At 52.8% G+C, this 19,006-nt stretch overlaps 1 protein-coding gene across 1 annotated transcript in view; it reads left to right on the forward strand.

The window, feature by feature from the left end:
• GALNT9 (polypeptide N-acetylgalactosaminyltransferase 9) overlaps positions 1-19,006 on the forward strand; it is a 90,845-nt gene that overhangs the window by 45,850 nt on the left and 25,989 nt on the right. The window contains exon 6 of the mRNA XM_022597937.3: positions 8,969-9,086. Within this exon, the coding sequence (XP_022453645.1) occupies positions 8,969-9,086 (118 nt within the window). The remainder of the gene's footprint in view (positions 1-8,968; positions 9,087-19,006) is intronic.

The following is a 19,006-nucleotide window of genomic DNA, read 5'->3' on the forward strand; positions in this document are numbered from 1 at the left end:
TGAGGTGGCGGTGGGGCAGGGCTGCCGCAGGGGGCTTGGGGGCTGGAGAGACGGGGGTGCTCTCCTGCAGAAAGCCAGGGCCTGGCGCCACGTGGGGAAGTAAATGTGGTGGGATGCAGCGTCTGCCCAGATGTGCAGAGGGACATGGTGATGTGGTGGGGAAACTTGGGAGTGGCTCCAGTTTGTGACCTGAGAGATGACGAGGTAGGGCGGGGGCGGGGGAGAGGGAGGGAGAGGGAGGGAGACAGACAGACAGAGCTAACACCCAAAGAGAAAGAGCCAGTAAAAGAGACTGAGAAAAGGAACACAGACATGGAGAGAGCAGAACAGGGGACTCACCAAGGAAAGTGAGAGGGAACAAGAAAGAGAGATGAACAGAGGAAGACAGAGTCAGGGTAGGCGGCAGCGAGACCAAGGGACAAAACTGGGAAGGCGTCATGGAGTAGAGAGGACGAGAGATGCAGAGATGGAGAGAGGGAGGGAAAGGAGACAGAGACCTAGAGAGAACGAGGGAGAGACAGACACGCAGACAGACAGAGGCAGAGACAGCACCACAAGAGTCAAAAACACGAGCCGGGGAGCAGAGCAGAGACCTGGAGACCACAGATGTGTGTGTGCTACAGAGACCCCAGGCGTTTCAGCAGACCCCAGAGATTGTCCTGCAAAGCATTTATTTTATTTTGAATCGGTTCCCAAACGTGAAAATGGAGAGATTTTCACATGTTAAAAATACACAACCCAGGGACTTCCCTTGTGGTGCAGTGGTTAAGACTCCATGCTCCCAATGCAGGGGGCCCAAGTTCGATCCCTGGTCTGGGAACTAGATCTCACATGCATGCCACAACTAAGAGTTTGCATGCCACAACTAAGGAGCCTGCCTGCTGCAACTAAGACCCGGCACAACCAAATAAATAAAATATTAAAAAATAGTACACAACCCAGGGCTTCCCTGGTGGCACAGTGGTTGGGAATCCACCTGCCAATGCAGGGGACACGGGTTCAAGCCCTGGTCCGGGAAGATCCCACATGCTGCAGAGCAACGAAGCCTGTGCGCCACAACTACTGAAGCCCGTACGCCTAGAGCCCGTGCTTCGCAACAAGAGAAGCCACCGCAATGAGAAGCCCGCGCACCACAACGAAGAGTAGCCCTGGCTTGCTGCAACTAGAGAAGAAAGCCCGTGTGCAGCAGTGAAGACCCAATGCAACCACAAATAAATAAAAAAAATAAAAAATAAAAAAAAACCCACAGCCCAGCATCTTTATAAAAATGGGAAGGTGCATATTCTCACAAGGCAGCAGTCCCTGGGGCTGAGAAGCAGTCCCCTGTCTAAACAGCGTGGTGGTCTCCAGTTCCCGAAATCCCCACCCCTCCCCGTTGTCTCCCTGGCGCTCTGCCTTCCTACCTGTGCTGTCATTCCTTGTACCTGGCCCGCTTTGTTTGTTTCCGTCACCGACTGAGCTTCTGTAGTTTGCAGCCCTTCCTTCCACTTCCCTAGTCTGCTGAGCCCCTGGGAAATCTATGTTTCTAAATCTAGTGGGGCCACCGCTTTCTCCTGGGGGCCCAGCAGGATGGAGGCATTGTTTTCCTGGAGTGAACGTGCACCTGCAGGATCTGTTGACCCCTTAGAGCCTTGGCCAGGTCGCCCCCTGTAGAGGTTTGGATTTTAGGGCCTCGGGCTGGGACCCCTCCTGCCTCATCTGTACAAACTGATGTGTCCCTGCTGAAACAAGCCACTCTGTCCGCAAGTGACCAAGACCATCCCTCATTGCGCCTCTGAAAGCTCTCTCTTCCCCTAGGAGTGTCTTACGGGGGCTTCCGGGCACCTACCCTCCATTAGCAAAGAGCCGTCCAGCGATAAATTAAGTCTCAGAGCAGCCTGGATGCCCCGAGCTATAGGAAGGATGCTCTGGCCACACTGTGTGTTGTCTCAAACTTTGTTCCTTATTACTATTACCTGGAGAGCATTTGAAAACCCTGATGCCCAAAACCCAAATAAAAAATGGGCAAAGGCCTTGAACAGATACTGCACACAGGAAGGTAGACAAAGTGCTAACACACTCATAGAAAAATGCCCACCACGGAGCCACACAGTGTCCCAGTGAGGGGCCCTGCACGCCTGCTAGAATGGACAGACAGACCAGTGGCAGCGGAGGCTGGTGACACAGAGCAGTCGGAACTCTCAGCGCGGCCGGTGCGAGAAGGCATCGGCAAGACCACTTTGTAAAACTTGCAGTTTCTCAAAGAGGTAAAAACACTTCCTGTATGACCAGCCACTCTACCCCAGGTATCTTCCCAAAAGAAATGAAAACGCACGTCTACAAAAGACACCTGCGAATGTTTGTGGTGGCAGCTTTATTCACAGTAGTCCCGAATTGGACCCAAATGTCCACCAACAGGTGACTAGATAAACGAAGCATAACCTCTCTATGTAACGGGAGACTTCTCAGAACTAAAAGGGAATAAACGGTTATGCCCGTAACGATGCGGGTGAAACTCAAAATGGTGAAACAGAGGCGAAAGAGCCAGATACACAAGAGCGCGTAGTGTGTGATCTGCTGCACAGAGAAGCCCAGAGAACGCAGTCCCCTGGCGGAGGGCTGAGGAGCCCTGGATGGGCGCATTCTCCGTCTGGACTGGGACGGGGTTACCCGGCGTTCCCTCCGTCAGACCACTCGGACCACACGCTGTCAAGGGATGTGTCCTATTGCGTGTAAATTTAACTTTGTTGAGTTGATTTTTAAAATGAATTTCAAAACATACGAAAAAGCAATAATTCCAGTGCCCAAGCTGCTTACCATGCCAGTTAAATTAGCATCTCTGAGCCGGGACCAGGAGGATTCCAGCAACAGAGAAGGGCACCAGCTAACGTGAGCTGAAGCGGCTCTGGGGAGGAGCCAGCAGGAAAGCCAGACGTCTCCCCGACACTGCGGACGGGTGTCCCTCCACCCCAGTCAGTCCCCGGAACAGAGGAGGCAATGGCTGAACTTGGGCCACAAACCCCTGCCCCCACCTTTCCTGGAAGCAGATGGGAGAAGGGGTCCTCCAGTGACCCGCTGACCTTCACAGAGGGGAAGGTCTGGGGACTCATCGTCCCACAGGGAGTATGTGCAAGGAGAGAGGCGGTCTCCCTAAAAGATGTTGGGGTGTTTATAAGAAGGCTGGGCGCAGCAGACAGCCGTGTCCACATCCTGACCCCCAGAGCCCATGAAGGCGACCTCATTGGGGAAAGGATCTTTGCAGATGCAATTAGGATCTTGTGACGGGGAGATTACCTTGGATCACCAGGCTGGGCCTTGAATGCCGTCATGAGTGTCCTTAGGAGAGACACACACAGAAGAGGAAAGGCCACGCCACTCTGGAGTCAGAGACGGGAGGGATGCATCCAGAAGCCAAGGGACGCCTGGGGCCCCCAGCAGCTGGAAGAGGCAGGAAGGACCCTCCCCTGGAGCCTCCAGAGAGAGCGCAGCCCAGTCCTACACACCTTGACCTCGGACTTCTGGCTTCAAGAGCTGTGAGAGGACACATACCTCTTGTCTGAAGTCCGTTTATGTACTTCTTTTCGCAGCCACGGGAAATGAACACGCTGGGTAACCAAAAATGGCCAATGTCCAGAACAGGCCCTCTGCAGAGCCCTACGCCAAGACTGGAAGGTCCTAAGCCTTGCTGGGCATCTGCCAGGAGGGGTCCCCGTGGGGATGGAGCCGGCACACAACCACGTTGAGATGAGACCATGGTGGCAGTTTGGAGCTGATGCTGCGTGTGACAATCACAAACATGCCTCAGCTCCACGCGGAGCCACCACCACAGCCAGTCCCCGAATTGCGTCCTCGACGGGCATGAGTGCAGCCCGCTGGGAAGCAGAGTCCTGACAAGGGCCTCTCAAGGCTGCCTGCGGGGCTGATGGCTTTGACCATGCCCAGCCAAGGCTCCCTGGGAATCAGATGTGGTGTGTCCCTCGGGGAAGAGAGGAAGCCGACCGGAGCCTCCCCAGACCCCGCCTGGCCCTCAACAGGCTCTGTGCCGGGACTCACTGCCCTGCCTGTGATGCTTCAGGACGGCCCCCAGACCCCCGGCCCCTCTTCTTGGGGAAAGAAGTCACTCTGAATCTCCCGTCTCAGTGTGCACGGCACCCGAGGAGCCAAGAGTGGTGTAACCGCGTCCTTCAAGTTCTAGAAAAGGCCGTCTCTGAGTTACAGCGTGTTGCCTCGATTGTACCATGTACGTTTTGAAATTGGAACCAAAGTTTACACTTAAGAGATTTCATATGAAATTGATATCTACTCTCTGAAAAGTAGAAGATTCTGGAAAACCCAGGCCCCCATTCCTGCCTGGTGACGATCCACTGGAGCTGAGCTGCCACTGGTCCCCCGGGAGGGGCAGCGCCACAGTCCCCAGCGCTCCCAGCAGCCTGCTCCACTCGGGCCTCGAGCTGGGGGTTCAGGAGAAACAGGACCACAGGGGCAGCCGCGAGGTCCTTTGCTTCCAAGGTTGTTATCCAGAGGATGGCCCTCCTCTCCCCCTTCTCAGGGAAGGGTCTTCACACAACCTCCCCGTGACAGCAGACCCCACAGGAAAAGCCCTGGCACCCCAGTGCCTGCAGAAAAGGCTCCTGGCCACCCTCTGATGGAGCCCCTCACCCTGCACACCCCGACCCCCGGACCCCAGGCTGGGAAACTGCATCCCCGGGGACAGTGCGGGCCTGGAAGGGTCTCTCCTGAAAACCGCTCTGGGATTTCTCGTTTCCCTCGGACCTGGGCGCGGAGCCGCTGCCCTTCTCCTGAAGGACGCAGCTCGCACACCTGCCCTGGAGCCCGGGTGGGAAATTAGCCCGGGAGAGGCTGGCGTGTGAAGATTTCCTTTAGGAAATTTCCCTACCGTTCATTATCCTTGAAGCTCAAGGAAGAAAAAGGAGTGAGAAGAAGGCTTGGATTGCTGGAGGGAAGTATCTCAGCCTTGACAGAAGGAGAAAGACGGCTCCCCCTGCACGTGGAAAGGGGAGTGAGGGGCCCGCAGGCCTGGTGTGGGCCCAGGGGTCCTGCGTGCTGGGGGCGGCTGGCCGCAGGCGCAAACCATGTCACTGAAATGGAGCTATTTCCCGGGTCTGAAGGAGGTCAAAACGGGACCCGTGACCAGTGGCGTGTTTGTCCCCGTCTCCGCGTGGCTCCGAGCTGCTAGCAGGGTGCAGGTGTGGAGCATCTTGGCTGCGTCGTATGGACCCCCGCCTCGGGGAGGGCAGTGCAGTCCCTTGGCGCACGCGGCTCGCGTCTTCCAGGGGCCGTGGAGCTCTTGCGAGGGTTTGAACCCCGTCCCCCGAGGGGAGTCCAGATCCGGGCCAGTGTGTCCGGTGGACGCGGAGGGATTGCGGGTGTAAGTTGGCTACCAGTGGGGCCAGAGGAGCCCGGAGGAAAGGCGGACGCTCGGGGGGGTGGCAGAGGGGCCCCCTCCCAGCACCCAGTCCCCCCACCAAGCAGGGGAGCGTGGAACGAGGCCCCAAGTAACACACGCACACTCACATGCGCAAAATCACACACAGATGCACACACGTGCATAGAGGTGCACACACAGGTACAAATGCAAGCACACAGACACATGTACACACTCACACACACAAAACCACACATAGACCCGCCCACCCAGACACACACGCACACACACACATACGCGCAAGACCACACATAGACGCGCGTGCACACACACACTCACACATAATTGCTTCTCCGGTCACGGTGGTAGGATAGTGACATTTTCCTGCTGACTTGTCACTTACCCTCTCCTGAGCCGTCACTTCCCGTGGTGCTGGGGTTCTTGGTAAGCACCTCGCCTGCTGGGTAAGTAACAGTCCATAAAAGGGATGGCTCGAAATTCATTCGACCGTCTACACTGATGGACTCTAAGTTGATTTCCCTTTGGCCGCTATAACTCACGCTGCAGTGCACAGCTTTGTGCGAATAGCTTTTGGATTAGTCTCCTAGGATAAATGCCAGCTGTGGAATCAGGGGATAAAATAATAACAGCAAACGGTTCCCAGGCTCCAGACACTCCTCTATGCAGTTTTCATCTGCACAGCAGCCTGTGGAGGAGGCACCGTCCTGCCTCTCACGTTTTGGGCGGGGAAGCTGAGCACAGAGAAGCTGAGCGACTTGCCCAAGGTCACACAGCCGGTGCGCACCGAGCTGGGTCGTCGTTGCATCACTGCACAGGTATTGTTGGCTCTCTATTCATAGCTTTGGACTTTTCCAAGACAGTTGAGCCAACCCACCCCAGTTTCTCCACAAACTCGCCACCAGTGCATGTGACCCCTGCACCCAGTTCGGCAGCGAGTCTGCAAGATTCTGCACACGCCTTCCCTGTGCTTGTGCCGATTGCCTGGCCACGCCCTGCCTGCGAGCACTTGTTCTTCCTCAAGACGCCGAGAGCAGATGACTCTCTTGTCCCTTGTCACTCTCCTGAAGGCTGAAGGACCCATTTGTGACCTTAATTCTATGCGCTCCCATTTATACAGAACTCCAGAATTCCATGGACTCGAGGATGTGTATTGTCTATGCGTGGGTGTCTGAGTGTGTCTCTGTGTGTGCATGTGTTGTATGTGTATCTGTGTGTGTGTTCACTGCAGGTGTGGGTCTGTGTTTATGTGTGCGGGGGGTGCACATGTGTGTTTCTCTGGGTGTTATCTGTGTGCATCTGGGTGTGTGCGTGTAGGTCTGTGTGTATGTGTATCTATCTGTGGGTACGTTTGTGGGACCATGTACGTGTATTTCATGTGTCTGTATATCTGTACATCTGTTTGTTGGGTGTGTGTCTGGCCTTGTAGGGGGTGTGTTGCGTGTGTGTCTACATGTGTCTGTGTACCCGTCTGTTGCATGTGTGTATTTGTGCATGCATGCGTGTGTGTTGTGTGCATCCATGCATCTGTGTGTCTCCGCATGTCTGTTGCCTTTACAAGGCAGGAGCCCGGGTGAGGACCCTTTGCAGAGATGCTGCTTGCTATATCCCGGCATGTGCACATCAGCCCCGATATAAGGATGCCCCCAGGACGACAAGTCTCCCCCTGCCCGGCCGAACCTGAGAACCCCTCGGCCCTGGCTGTTTTCTGTAAACACAGCAAGAATTTCTCATGCAAATAAATTCCGTGCCAGCTGATTCTGCTTCCATTGCCTTCTGAGTTTAAGTTTATTTTGGAACTCTGAGCAGTAATAAAAAAATTATTACTAGCTACATCAGACTTGGCAGGGATTTGGTAGTTAAATTCACCAGAGATCGCCTGAGATTTTTGTGTCGTTAAGAAAATGAGAGAAATATCTCTCTTGGTTGGTGAACTATAACTTAACCAGTCAAACGCTTGCTATTACACATCACAGATGACATTAAAATTTCGTTGCTGTTAGATTTGTGGCTCAAATGTCATGACTGAACAAATTGGATCTTTTTACAAATAAAAGGATAATCGCCTTTTAGTGCCTCTGTTATTCTTGGACAACTCATGGGCATTTGCTTCTGATGTCCTAGTCACATTTAAAAGAAATGCTTCTTTTAAATTGTGATTGAGAACAATTTATCATGGCGTTTTCATGAGTGACTTCATACCTGTGGGAGCAGCGGGAGGGCACAGCGGGGGGAACGGAGCAGGAAACAGCCTTAGCCTTCAGCCTTGCCAGGACCACAGGGGCCTTCGGGGACAGTGGGGAGCCTTTTTGTTTTTGTTTTTTAATTTATTTGTTCTATTTGTTTGTTTTTGGCTGCGTTGGATCTTCTTTGCGGTGCGCGGGCTTCTCACTGCGGTGGCTTCTCTTGTTGCAGAGCACAGGCTGTAGGCACGCGGACTTCAGTAGTTGTGGCTCGCGGGCTCTAGAGCGCAGGCTCGGTAGTTGTGGTGCGCAGGCTTAGTTGCTCCGCAGCATGTGGGATCTTCCCGGAGCAGGGATCGAACCCTGTTCCCTGCATTGGCAGGCAGATTCTTAACCACTGCGCCACCAGGGAAGCCCCAGCGGGGAGCCTTAATTAGTCCTCTCAGAGCTCAGAAGAAACTAAGCCCTCAGCCTACAAGGGAGGTGTCTTTGTTTTGAGGGAAACATGTCCTTCAAAAGCTTGGAAGGTCCTGCTTTCTTACAAAACAGAGACTGTGTCTACTTCTTGCTAGCAAGATATTTTTCCATTCTCTTTCCTTTCTCTTTTTTATCCCCTCCGACTAATAGGCACTCAGTATATCCTGCATTCATGATGTGAATGTATCATGAATGAATGAATGAGTCAGCAAATGTGCAGTTCTATTCACAGTGACACCGTCCACTTTTCTCTGCCACTCTGTCTCACCCTGTCCTGCTTTGACCACCGCTGCTCCATGAGACCAGTGGAGGTCTCGACACTGATAGATTGTTAATGCATTTTAGAAAAAACTATAACCGGCACATTGACACATGATTTTACAGATACAGTTGCTTGGGACAAGGCAAGATTTACTGACATTTTAAAAATATGTAGCTGTAAATAGAGTTATTACAGGAATAATAGTACAGCTGGCAGTCTTTTGCAGACAGCTGCACAGGTTGTGTACTGTACAACTTCAAGGTGCGTCATTCAGAGAGAGTCTGATATTGAAGGGCTTCCATAGAGTTGAGCAGTGCACAGCCTGTGCAACTGCCCATTACAGCCCTGACTACTGATACACAGATAAAGTAACGAAGGAGGTAGGCAAGTGACTGATGATCAGGGCAACTAAACAACTCATTGGGTAAACAGATTTTTAAAAATTTACACTAAGTTGCCTGAATTGAATCTCTGAGGGACGCAAAGACAAGTCCTAGGCAGCCCTGCCTGTGTCCCAAGCCCTGGGCACAGTGACCAAGCGGAGACCAGGAGTGCAGGGATGGGGTGTGAGGGCTTGGAAAGAGGATGGTGAGGTCACCCAGGCTGTGGAGATCCGGGGCCACACACCAGCAACCAGCTCATGCACTGCCTGCTTCCCTCCAGAACCCCGGCCATGATCGGCTGCTCCTTCGTGGTGGACCGGGAGTACTTCGGGGACATCGGCCTGCTGGACCCGGGCATGGAGGTGTACGGTGGGGAGAACATCGAGCTGGGCATGAGGGTAAGTGTCACTGCCTGGCCACCGAGGTCTCATGAGGGGACCGTCTGCCGAGCAGACCTGTTGGCCTGGCTGGTCCGTGAGCTGCGTGTTACCAGTAAGGGGGATGTAAGGCCCCAAAACTTAGGTCAATGTAAGAAACCTCAATGGCAACGGGACTGGGAAACATTATGAATATGGTAACAAGAGATTGTGTTTTGGATGTGACTTTATTTCTCAAGCCACGCGTTCTGTTGCATTACACTAAAGTGGGGGCTGTTGGCGGGGGTGGAAATTGTAAAAGCTGGTCCTCGGTTTGGGGAGTTTGCGCGATGGCAACGAGGAGAGCCACCCTGTTTCGTGGGCTTGTCTTGGTGGATGTGTGTAAAGCAGGGTGCAGATGGGGGTTGTAAGCATCTGAATTCCCCACGGCTGCTCCTGGGGGGGCAGCTTGTAGAGAAGGCTCCAGAGAGGACGTTTTCTTCTAGGAATTTTATGATTCCAGGTCTTATGCTCAAAGCTTTAGTCCATTTTGAGTTAATTTTTCTGTATGGTGTAAGATAGTGGTCCAGTTTTACTCTTTTGCATGGAGCTGTCAGGTTTTCCCAGCACCATTTATTGAGGAGACTATCTTTTCCTCGTTGTATATTCTTGGCTCCTTTGTTATAAATTAATTGACAATGTGTGCATGGGTTTATTTCTGGGTTCTGTATTCTGTTCCATTGATCTATGGAATGTTTTTATGCCAATGCCATATGTTTTGATTCTTGTAGCTTTGCAAGGTAGTTTGAAATCAGGGAGTGTGATGCCTCCAGCTTTGTTCTTCTTTCTCAAGATTGCTCTGGGGTCTTTGTGGTTCCATACAAATTATAGGATTGGTTGGTCTATTTCTGAGGAAAAATGTCATTGGCATTTTGATAGGGATGTACTCAATCTGTAGATTGCTTTGGGTAGTACGGTCATTTTAACAACATTTTTCCAATCCATAAGCATGGATACTTTTCCATTTATTTGTGTCTTCTTCAACTCCTTTCATCAATGTCTTTTAGTTTTCAGTGTGCAGGCATTTCACCTCCTTGGTTCAGTGTATTCTTAGGATAAAACCAGGTTGGGTTCGGAGCCCAGTCAAAGGCTAGTATCCTGGGCTCTGTTCATGGCTCAGCAGAATGGTCACAGCATGATTAACGTGACGTGACACAGCCCATCCAGAGAGGGATGGGCAGGGCTTTCAAGGACTGTGGACCTGGGGTGCCAAAGGACCCTGCTTCCAGGAGAGTTCGGGTTTGAGCCCTCAGCACCAGGTCGTGGGTTACAACCAGGTCACCAGGTCACCAATTCCTTGCCCTTCACGCACAAGTGCTCCTTCTGAGGTGCTGTGACCCCGCTCCACACAGAATGCTCAGAGGCCCAGGATGGGGAAGCAACTTAGCCATTGGTACCAGGGGCCGGAGCACAGATCCACACTAGCTCAAGCCTAACTAACCAGCTGGTTAGCTGTCTGCCCAGTGGCGACACCAGAGCCCCCAAATCAAAGAGTTTTTGACACTGGATCTGTTAGCCTTGACAGAGTACCGTCACCCGGGAGGCCTAAAGCCACGGCCCCCTCCTCTTACTGCACTGAGGCTGGAGTCTGAAGTCTCCGGGGCTGCGCCCCCTGGGGGCTCCCAGGGAGGGTGCTTCCTGCCTCTCCCAGCTCCCGGTATTTGCTGTGAACCCTGGTGCTTGTAGATGCGACCCTCCAATCACATGGCCGTCTTCTCCCTGTGTCTTTACGTCCCTTCCCTCTGTGTGTGCTCCCTGTTAAAAGGACACCAGTCACACTGGATTAGGGCCCACCTGAATGACCTTGTTTTAACCTGATTACTCCTTTATTTATTTATTTTTTTAAAGAAACACTGTTTTAAGTTTTCTCTCTCTTTTTTTAAGATTTTTTATTTTTATTTTTTTTGCGGTACGCGGGCCTCTCACTGTTGTGGCCTCTCCCATTGTGGAGCACAGGCTCCGGAGCGCAGGCTCAGCGGCCATGGCTCACGGGCCCAGCCGCTCCGTGGCATGTGGGATCTTCCCAGACCGGGGCATGAACCTGTGTCCCCTGCATCGGCAGGTGGACTCTCAACCACTGCGCCACCAGGGAAGCCCAGACCTATTTTTAATTAATTAATTAATTAATTAATATTTGGGCTGCATTGGGTCTTCATTGCTGCACACGGACTTTCTCTAGTTGCAGTGAGCGGGGGCTACTCTTCATTGTGGTGCGCAGGCTTCTCATTGCGGTGGCTTCTCTTTGTTGCGGAGCACGGGATCTAGGTGCGCGGGCTTCAGCAGTTGTGGCTCACAGGCTCTAGGTGTGCAGGCTTCAGTAGTTGTGGTGCACGGGCTTAGTTGCTCTGCGGCATGTGAGCTCTTCCCAGACTAGGGGTCGAACCCGTGTCCCCTGCATTGGCAGGTGGATTCTTAACCACTGCGCCACCAGGGAAGTCCCTGATTATTCTTAATTATCAGCATTGCCAGCACCAAGAGCGTCCCATCCAGGGGCAGAGTAACTTAGGCAGCTGTTGGTGCCCCAGTTGGTGATGCCCTCTCTCCAGGGGAAGCTGACTGAGCTTGGTCATGGGTCCAAACTGTGAAGCAGGGCAGCTCCAACGGCCTGGAAGTGACGGTGGCCCACGGGGCTCTGGCTGTGTGGGAGCGAGGCTGCCAGCAGTTGGGAAGCTAGAGCCGGAGGCCAGGGATGTGACCCCTACGCTGTCACCTTTGACCTCACTGCCGTGGCCTCCGGCCCCTCTTCAGAGAGGCCAAGACTCAGGGTTTGGGGACGGCCAGTGAACTGAGCAAGTCCTGCAGCAGCAGGTGGGCCACGAGCTCCCACCCACCAGCAACCAAGCCTGAGGTTCAGAGCTGTTTCTGGATGTAAAACAAGAGGAAGCCAGCGTGTGCAGTGACTTCCCAATTTTTAGGACATTATATGGGACAAGAATCACAGTTAGCCAGGATGCTGAGTCCTGATGATACCGACCAGGGTTCTTGGCCTTCCCCAATCGATAGAAATTGGCCTGAGGCCAGACAGGAAATTCAGGCAAGGCTTTCCTGGGGCCCCTGCTGCAGCTGGTCGGGGGGGTGTCGGAGAACAAACAACAGCTTCCCTCGCTTGCCTGCTCCCTGAGGAGTGGCTGGTCCCTTACACGGGGTGAGGGTAGGGGTGTGTCCAGGGGTCGAGCTGGAGGCGTGGCTCAGGTGGTCTGCCCAGCGCTTAGGTGGTGCTGAGTGCAGGGGGCCTGCTCGGTGCCCTGCTTGTTTTTGCTCCCGGCTCTTCAGAAGGGGCAGTTGGGTTTTATTTGGTCTTGTTGTATCTTTTGTCCAGAATTTGCAGCAGCTGCACATGTGTGCATTTATTTTTAGTCCCGTATAGTTTCTTTGTATTTATTGCTGGAGGAGAGGTGTGTCCAGGTACAAGCACTGCAGCAAAGGGGCCCAGGTTCCAGGTCCCAGCCTGTCTCACTGAGGCCCCAGGATGCTGTGACAGCCGCTCCACCACTCAGAGCGCTGAGCAGAGCACGTTCACAGGCAGAGCAGGAGGGGCCAGGAGACCTACCAGAAGGGTGAGGCTGGTCTCTGGGCCTGGTTCTCAGACTCCAGCTGCACCAGAATCCCTTAGAGGCTCCTTAAAATAGATCACTGGGCCCCAACCCAGAGATGTGGATTCAGTATGGCAGGGTGGAGCCCGGGAATCTTTTTTTAAAAATTCATTTATTTATTTATTTTTGGCTGCGATGGGTGTTCGTTGCTGTGCGCGGGCTTTCTGTAGTTGCAGCCAGTGGAGGCCCCTCTTCGTTGCGGTGCGCGGGCCTCTCATTGCGGTGGCTTCTCTTGTTGCGGAGCACAGGCTGTAGGTGCACGGGCTTCAGTAGTTGTGGTACGCGGGCTCGGTAGTTGTGGCTCACGGGCTCTAGAGCGCAGGCTCAGTAGTTGTGGCGCATGGGCTTAGTTGCTCTGCGTCATGTGGGATCTTCCCAGGCCAAGGCTCGAACCTGTGTCCCCTGCACTGGCAGGTGGATTCTTAACCACTGCGCCACCAGGGAAGCCCAGCCAGGAATCTTAATTTCCAACAAATTCCCAAGGGCCACTGACTCTGTTGGTCCAGGGAACCCACTTTGAGAACCAGCCTCCGCCCAGCCGCCACTCTGCGGACCGTAAGCCAGCCAGGCTTGCTCTGCACAGGGCCTGGAGCATTACTGAGCACTCTGTAAATACCCACGGATGGACGGAAGGGCAGCGGCCAGGGGCCAGGCCTCGGGGTCTCCTGTGGCCAAGCTCTGCTGATGTGGGGCTGAACTCTGATTGGTTTGGGGTCCTTGTGGATTTTGTGGGTTTTTTCTGGGGTTTCATTTAAGGTTTTTGTTTGTCTGTAGGGACTTAGGTCACAGAAAAGATTATTTAAGGCTAGTTTTTAAAAATTTATATACAGTTTATTGAAGTTACACCTTTCCAAACCTGTTTGCTTTAAGCTTGTCAGTTAAACCTAGAGACCATAAAAAAAAAATAAAAAAAATAAAAATAAAAAACCTAGAGACCATATTATTGTGGTTATAAATAAAGTAAGAACACTCAGCTTCCCCTTTTCTTTGATTAATGCTTGATTAACTCAGTTTAACAGATTAGATGCTATTAAACAACGATCAGTTGCATTTCTGCCTTTAGTTAATTAAATTCCCTTGAACTTTTAAAATGACACTTATAAATGTGGCATATTTTCTTTTCTCTTTAAGCACATTGAACGCCTGATATCATTGCAGAAGTTCCCCTAAGCGCTTAAAAAACTCTAGAGTGTCTAGTATATTAAACTTACACTACATCTCAACTTCTCTGAAGCACTTCGGTATTGTTTGCAAATGTTTAAAATTCTCTGACAAGGTCCAATTTTAAATCACAAATTGAGAATCAGTCCTCAGTTATACATGTTAAAATGGAATCAGAGGGTTAGCTGGCAGAGCCTTCAGTATGCTGACTTTTCTCAACTGTTTTCGTCATTAAAGACAAATCCTTTCCAATGATTCCTGAACCTGGCAGAAAGTACCAGCTCTCCGTGTTTGATTGATTCCTGCACCTCTACACTGGATTCTAATCCTTCCCAGTGTTAGAGGATGTCAGCTCGGGAACCACAGTCAGAGTCCCAAGGAAGCTGCAGAGCCCCTGGGGGCTGCCCCTGACCCTTGGCCTGGGTGTGGGTAGCAGGGGGCTCAGTGGACATGCGCCTGGGTGGAGGGACCGCCCTGGGGGGGATGAACCACCACTGGAGACGCAAGGCGCCCACACAGGGAGGGGCAGGGGAGAAGCGCCCCGACAGACCTCTTGTGCCCTGTCTCCTTCCAAACCAAACCCAGCTGGGAGCCTGAGGGCAGGAAGGGACCTGCCTGGAAGGGCGACCGGGCCTTGCCAACCCAGCCAGGTGGGCCCGGCCAGGGGTTGTGGGCCATGAGGGCGGGGACCCCCAGGGGCTCGCAGTGGCTCAAGTCGGGGGCAGTGCAGGGTCAGGCAGAAGCCAGCATGGGGGAACCGACCAGGGAGGGAGAAACAGTGGGTGTGGTCGAGGTGAGAAGACGCCAGGTGTCGGGGAGGCCGGACGAGGGCAACAGCCACATCCCGCATGCCGGGGAGAGAGAGAAGTGAGGCTGAACGCCACCACCGGCATCCAGGAAGCAGGCTGTGTACGGGGTAAGGTTAGGGTCGGGGTCCATCTGAGACCCCGATCTGTCCGAAAGAGAACTTGGTATGGGGGGTGGGGGAGGCAGTGCCCTGGGTGTCACCACGTAGGCGCCTGGGAGAGGGCGATGGAGAGACGGGCCAGTCTCCATCCCTGGTGGCACCTGGGTGGGAATATCCTCCTGGAGGATTTTGCAGCATGGGGAACGGGGAAGGAGGTGAGCCTCCACGAAGGAGCGTCTCCTGAAGGAGAGGCAGGAGCCTGTTGCCGTGGTAACTAACTGGGGGCACGAGACACCTCACTGGGAAGAGAGGGCACCCTGCGCAGGGGTCGGGGAGACAGAGGGGACGGGGCAGGGGGTGACCTGAACGTAACATGAGCAGTGCCCGCGCCCACCACGTACAGTGCGCGGCCCGCAATGAGGGGGCGTCCAGAAGTGGGGTAGGTGCCCAGTGCACATAGGGGACAGCCAAGGCCGCATGGGGCTCACGGGGTGCTGACGGGCGCAGGCGGAGGGCAGAGCTGGGGAAAGACCCCAGTCCCAGCTGGTGAGGCAGGGAAGGGTCCAGGTGTGGAAGCTCCCTTGCACCCAGCTGTAGCTGGGAGCCCTGAGCTCTGTGAACGCACAGTGACTGCGGGTTTGGCCATTAGACAGCGACAAAGGGCCAGGTTGATGCTCCCCTGGGAGAGCTCTAGCCGGTGGTCACAGTGACAAGGGATTGGAAGGCAGAAACCCTCCGAGGTGTTGAAGAAGGGGCGTCCAGCAAAAGGAGGCCCGGCAGCAGGCTCCGTCTGGCCCTGGTGCTTTGACCACAGGTGGGTCCCCAACACCCCTGGTCTGGGTCTCCACTTTGTAAAGGGGGCTCTGGGCTCTGAGCTGGGCAGGGTCCCCCTAGCTGTCGGGGAGGGGTCTGGGGTTGGTGTTGCCTGTGGGACATCAGGGGACGTTTGCGGACTGGGGTGATGCAGGTGTAGGTGTAGATATGGATTAGGTGTGCAAATGGGTATGGATGTAGCTACAGAGGCGTAGATATAGATATTGCTGTAGATCTGGATATAGATATGGATAGACAGGCATGTAGAATCCATACAGATGATATAGATATGCATATACAGAATCACACATACTTATGTACATTAAGTGTACAGATGTGCGTATATATTTTTTTGAACTTTTATTTTTTTCAGTTATAGATATATATACATTCTTTTTTATACTCTTTTCCATTGTGGTTTATCCCAGGATATTGAATATAGTTCCCTGTGCTCTACAGTGGGACATGTTGTTTATCCATTCTATATATAATAGGTTACATCTACTAGACCCAAACTCCCACTCCATCCCTCCCCCACCCCTTTCCCCCTTGGCAACCACAAGTCCATTCTCTTTCATAGATGGGTTCATTTGTGTCATGTTTTAGACTCCACATGTAATTGATATCATACGGTATTTGTCTTTGTCTGACTTACTTCACTTAGTATGCTAATCTCTAGTTGCATCCATGTTACTGCAAATGGCATTATTCTATTCTTTTTTATGGCTGAGTTGTATTCCACTGTATGTATGCACCACATCTTCTTTATCCATTCATCTGTCAATGGACATTTAGGTTGTTTCCGTGTCTTGGCTATTGTGAATAATGCTGCTATGAACATGGGGGTGCATGTATCTTTTTGCATTATAGTTTGGTCTGGAAATATGCCCAGGAGTGGAATTGCTGGATCATATGGCAACTCTATTTTTATAAACTTTTATTGTTGACTGGATTTAAGGTAGCTTGCCAGGAAACAGAAAAATCCCAGCAAGATAAAGTAAATTATAAATAGCAAGAAAGAAGAAAGAAAAAAATCAGACAGAGACATGAAAGGGAGGTGGGACCTCCACGGGCAAGCCCAGAGGCCGGGATCAGAGCCCCAGGACCTCGCCTCTGGCGTCGGGTAAAGGCAGGCCCACCTTCCAGGGGCAGCAGACTGTCCTTGCCGAGGCCTGGGGGTGGGGAAGGCCGGCGGGACGCCTCAGTGATGCCTGCCCTGTGCTTTGCAGGCTGCCCTCTGCTGTTAACAGCCAGTGGCAGGAAGCCCATGGGCCCGAGGGCAGCAGCTCCACTGTCTGTGCCCTGGGCCGGGGGCTCCGGCTCAGTCCCTGAGTTTAGGGCAGGGTCTCCTTACAAGCCCAGCAGCCCGTGGGCCACAGCAGAGCGCAGAGGAGCGAGGCAGCGGGCCCGGGCCGTGGTGGGGTCAGAGTGGGCAGGTGTGCCCCGCCCCCGTTTAGAGCAGGGACGAGATTCATTTCAAGCCACCTTTCCTAAATGTCGTTCTCGGTGGAACAGTTGTTTAACGTCATACAGCAATGTGGCCCCGTGGCCGTCCCTGACCCAGGGCACTGGAGCAGTTCCACACACCACCGCTGGGGGGCGGGGTGGGCCACGCTGTCCTCCATGTTCCCGGCCTCGGGGCTGTGCCCTCAGGGTCCCCTGCAGGCTGCACGTCCAGGTTCTGGAGAGGCTCTGGCGGGGCCGGGCTGGGCATCCCTCCCCCATGCCTGGGGCTCCAGCTCCTGCCCAGACAGTCCCTAGGTGCTTCCGGCAGCTTCCAGGGAGAGGCCTGGGCGCTGTGCACCCCGTGCCCCTCACAGCCCGGCTGTTGCCTGTCGCTGGCTGCCTGAGCCCCGCCCTCCCCACCGCCCGCCCTACCGGTGACCAGTCCTGTGTTGCATCCCCTGTTTGAAACGACCGGATTAGTTTCTGTTCTGATCGGGGGTGCCTCGCAGCCCTGGGCAGTGTCCTCCCAGAAAAGCCACCTGTCCCTGGAGGAGGGGGGCCTGGGTAGAAGGCCTCCATCTCACAGGACATGAAGAGGGACAGGGAGTGAATGGAACGCGGGCCCAAAGCCCAGGAAGGAGGCTGGACGGCGAATCCCCGCTGAGGGTGGATGCGATGGTAGATGGGATTGTTTCTTGAATTTCTCTTTCTGATCTTTTGTCGTTAGTGTATAGGAATGCAACAGATTTCTGTGTATTAATTTTGCAACCTGCAACTTTACCAAATTCATTGATGAGCTCTGGTAGCATCTTTAGGATTCTCTACGTATAGTATCATGTCACCTACAAACAGTGACAGTTTAACTTCTTCTTTTCCAAGCTGGATTCCTTTTTTTTTCTTTTTCTTCTCTGATTGCCGTGGTTAGGACTTCCAAAACTATGTTGAATAAAAGTGGCAAGAGTGGACATCCTTGTCTTGTTCCTAATCTTAGAGGAAATGCTTTTTGCTTTTCACTGTTGAGTATGATGTTGGCTGTGGGTTTGTCGTATATGGACTTTATTATGTTGAGGTAGTTTCCCTCTATGCCCACTTTCTGGAGAGTTTTTATCATTAATGGGTGTTGCAATTTGTCAAAAGCTTTTTCTGCATCTATTGAGATGATCATATGGTTTTTCTCCTTCAGTTTGTTAATATGGTGTATCACGTTGATTGATTTGCGAATATTGAAGAATGCTTGCATCCCTGGGATAAACCCCACTTGATCATGGTGTATGATCCTTTTAATGTGTTGTTGGATTCGAATTGCTAGTATTTTGTTGAGGATTTTTGCGTCTATGTTCATCAGTGATATTGGCCTGTAGTTTTCTTTTTTGTGGTATCTTTGTCTGGTTTTGGTATCAGGGTGATATCAGGTGGCCTCGTAGAATGAGTTTGGGAGTTTTCCTTCCTCTGCAATTTTTTGGAACAGCTTCAGAAGAATAGCTGTTAGCTCTTTAAGTGTTTAATAGAATTCACCTGTGAAGCCATCTGGTCCTGGACTTTTGTTTGTTGGTACTTTTTGTTTTATAAGTTATATTGACTCTTCTTAAAAATTTTATTTATTAAATTCATTTATTTTTGGCTGCGTTGGGTCTTCGTTGCTGTGCGCAGTCTTTCTCTAGTTGCGGCGAGCGGGGGCTACTCTTTGTTGCGGTGCCTGGGCTTCTCATTGCTCTCTTGTTGCAGAGCACGGGCTCTAGGCGCATGGGCTTCAGTAGCTGCAGCATGCGGGCTCAGTAGTTGTGGTTCGTGGGCTCTAGAGCACAGGCTCAGTAGTTGTGGTGCACAACTTAGGGCTTAGTTGCTCCGTGGCATGTGGGATCTTCCCAGACCAGGGATCAAACCCGTGTCCCCTGCATTGGAAGGCGGATTCCTAACTACTGCACCACGAGGGAAGTCCCAAAAGTGTGGTTTTGAGACAGGCTGGGACCTGGGACCCTTTA

This window comes from Delphinapterus leucas, chromosome 14, assembly GCF_059928025.1.
Source record: "Delphinapterus leucas isolate spDelLeu-1000000601 "Yukka" chromosome 14, BTC_Dleu_Yukka2, whole genome shotgun sequence".
NCBI lineage: Eukaryota > Metazoa > Chordata > Mammalia > Artiodactyla > Monodontidae > Delphinapterus > Delphinapterus leucas.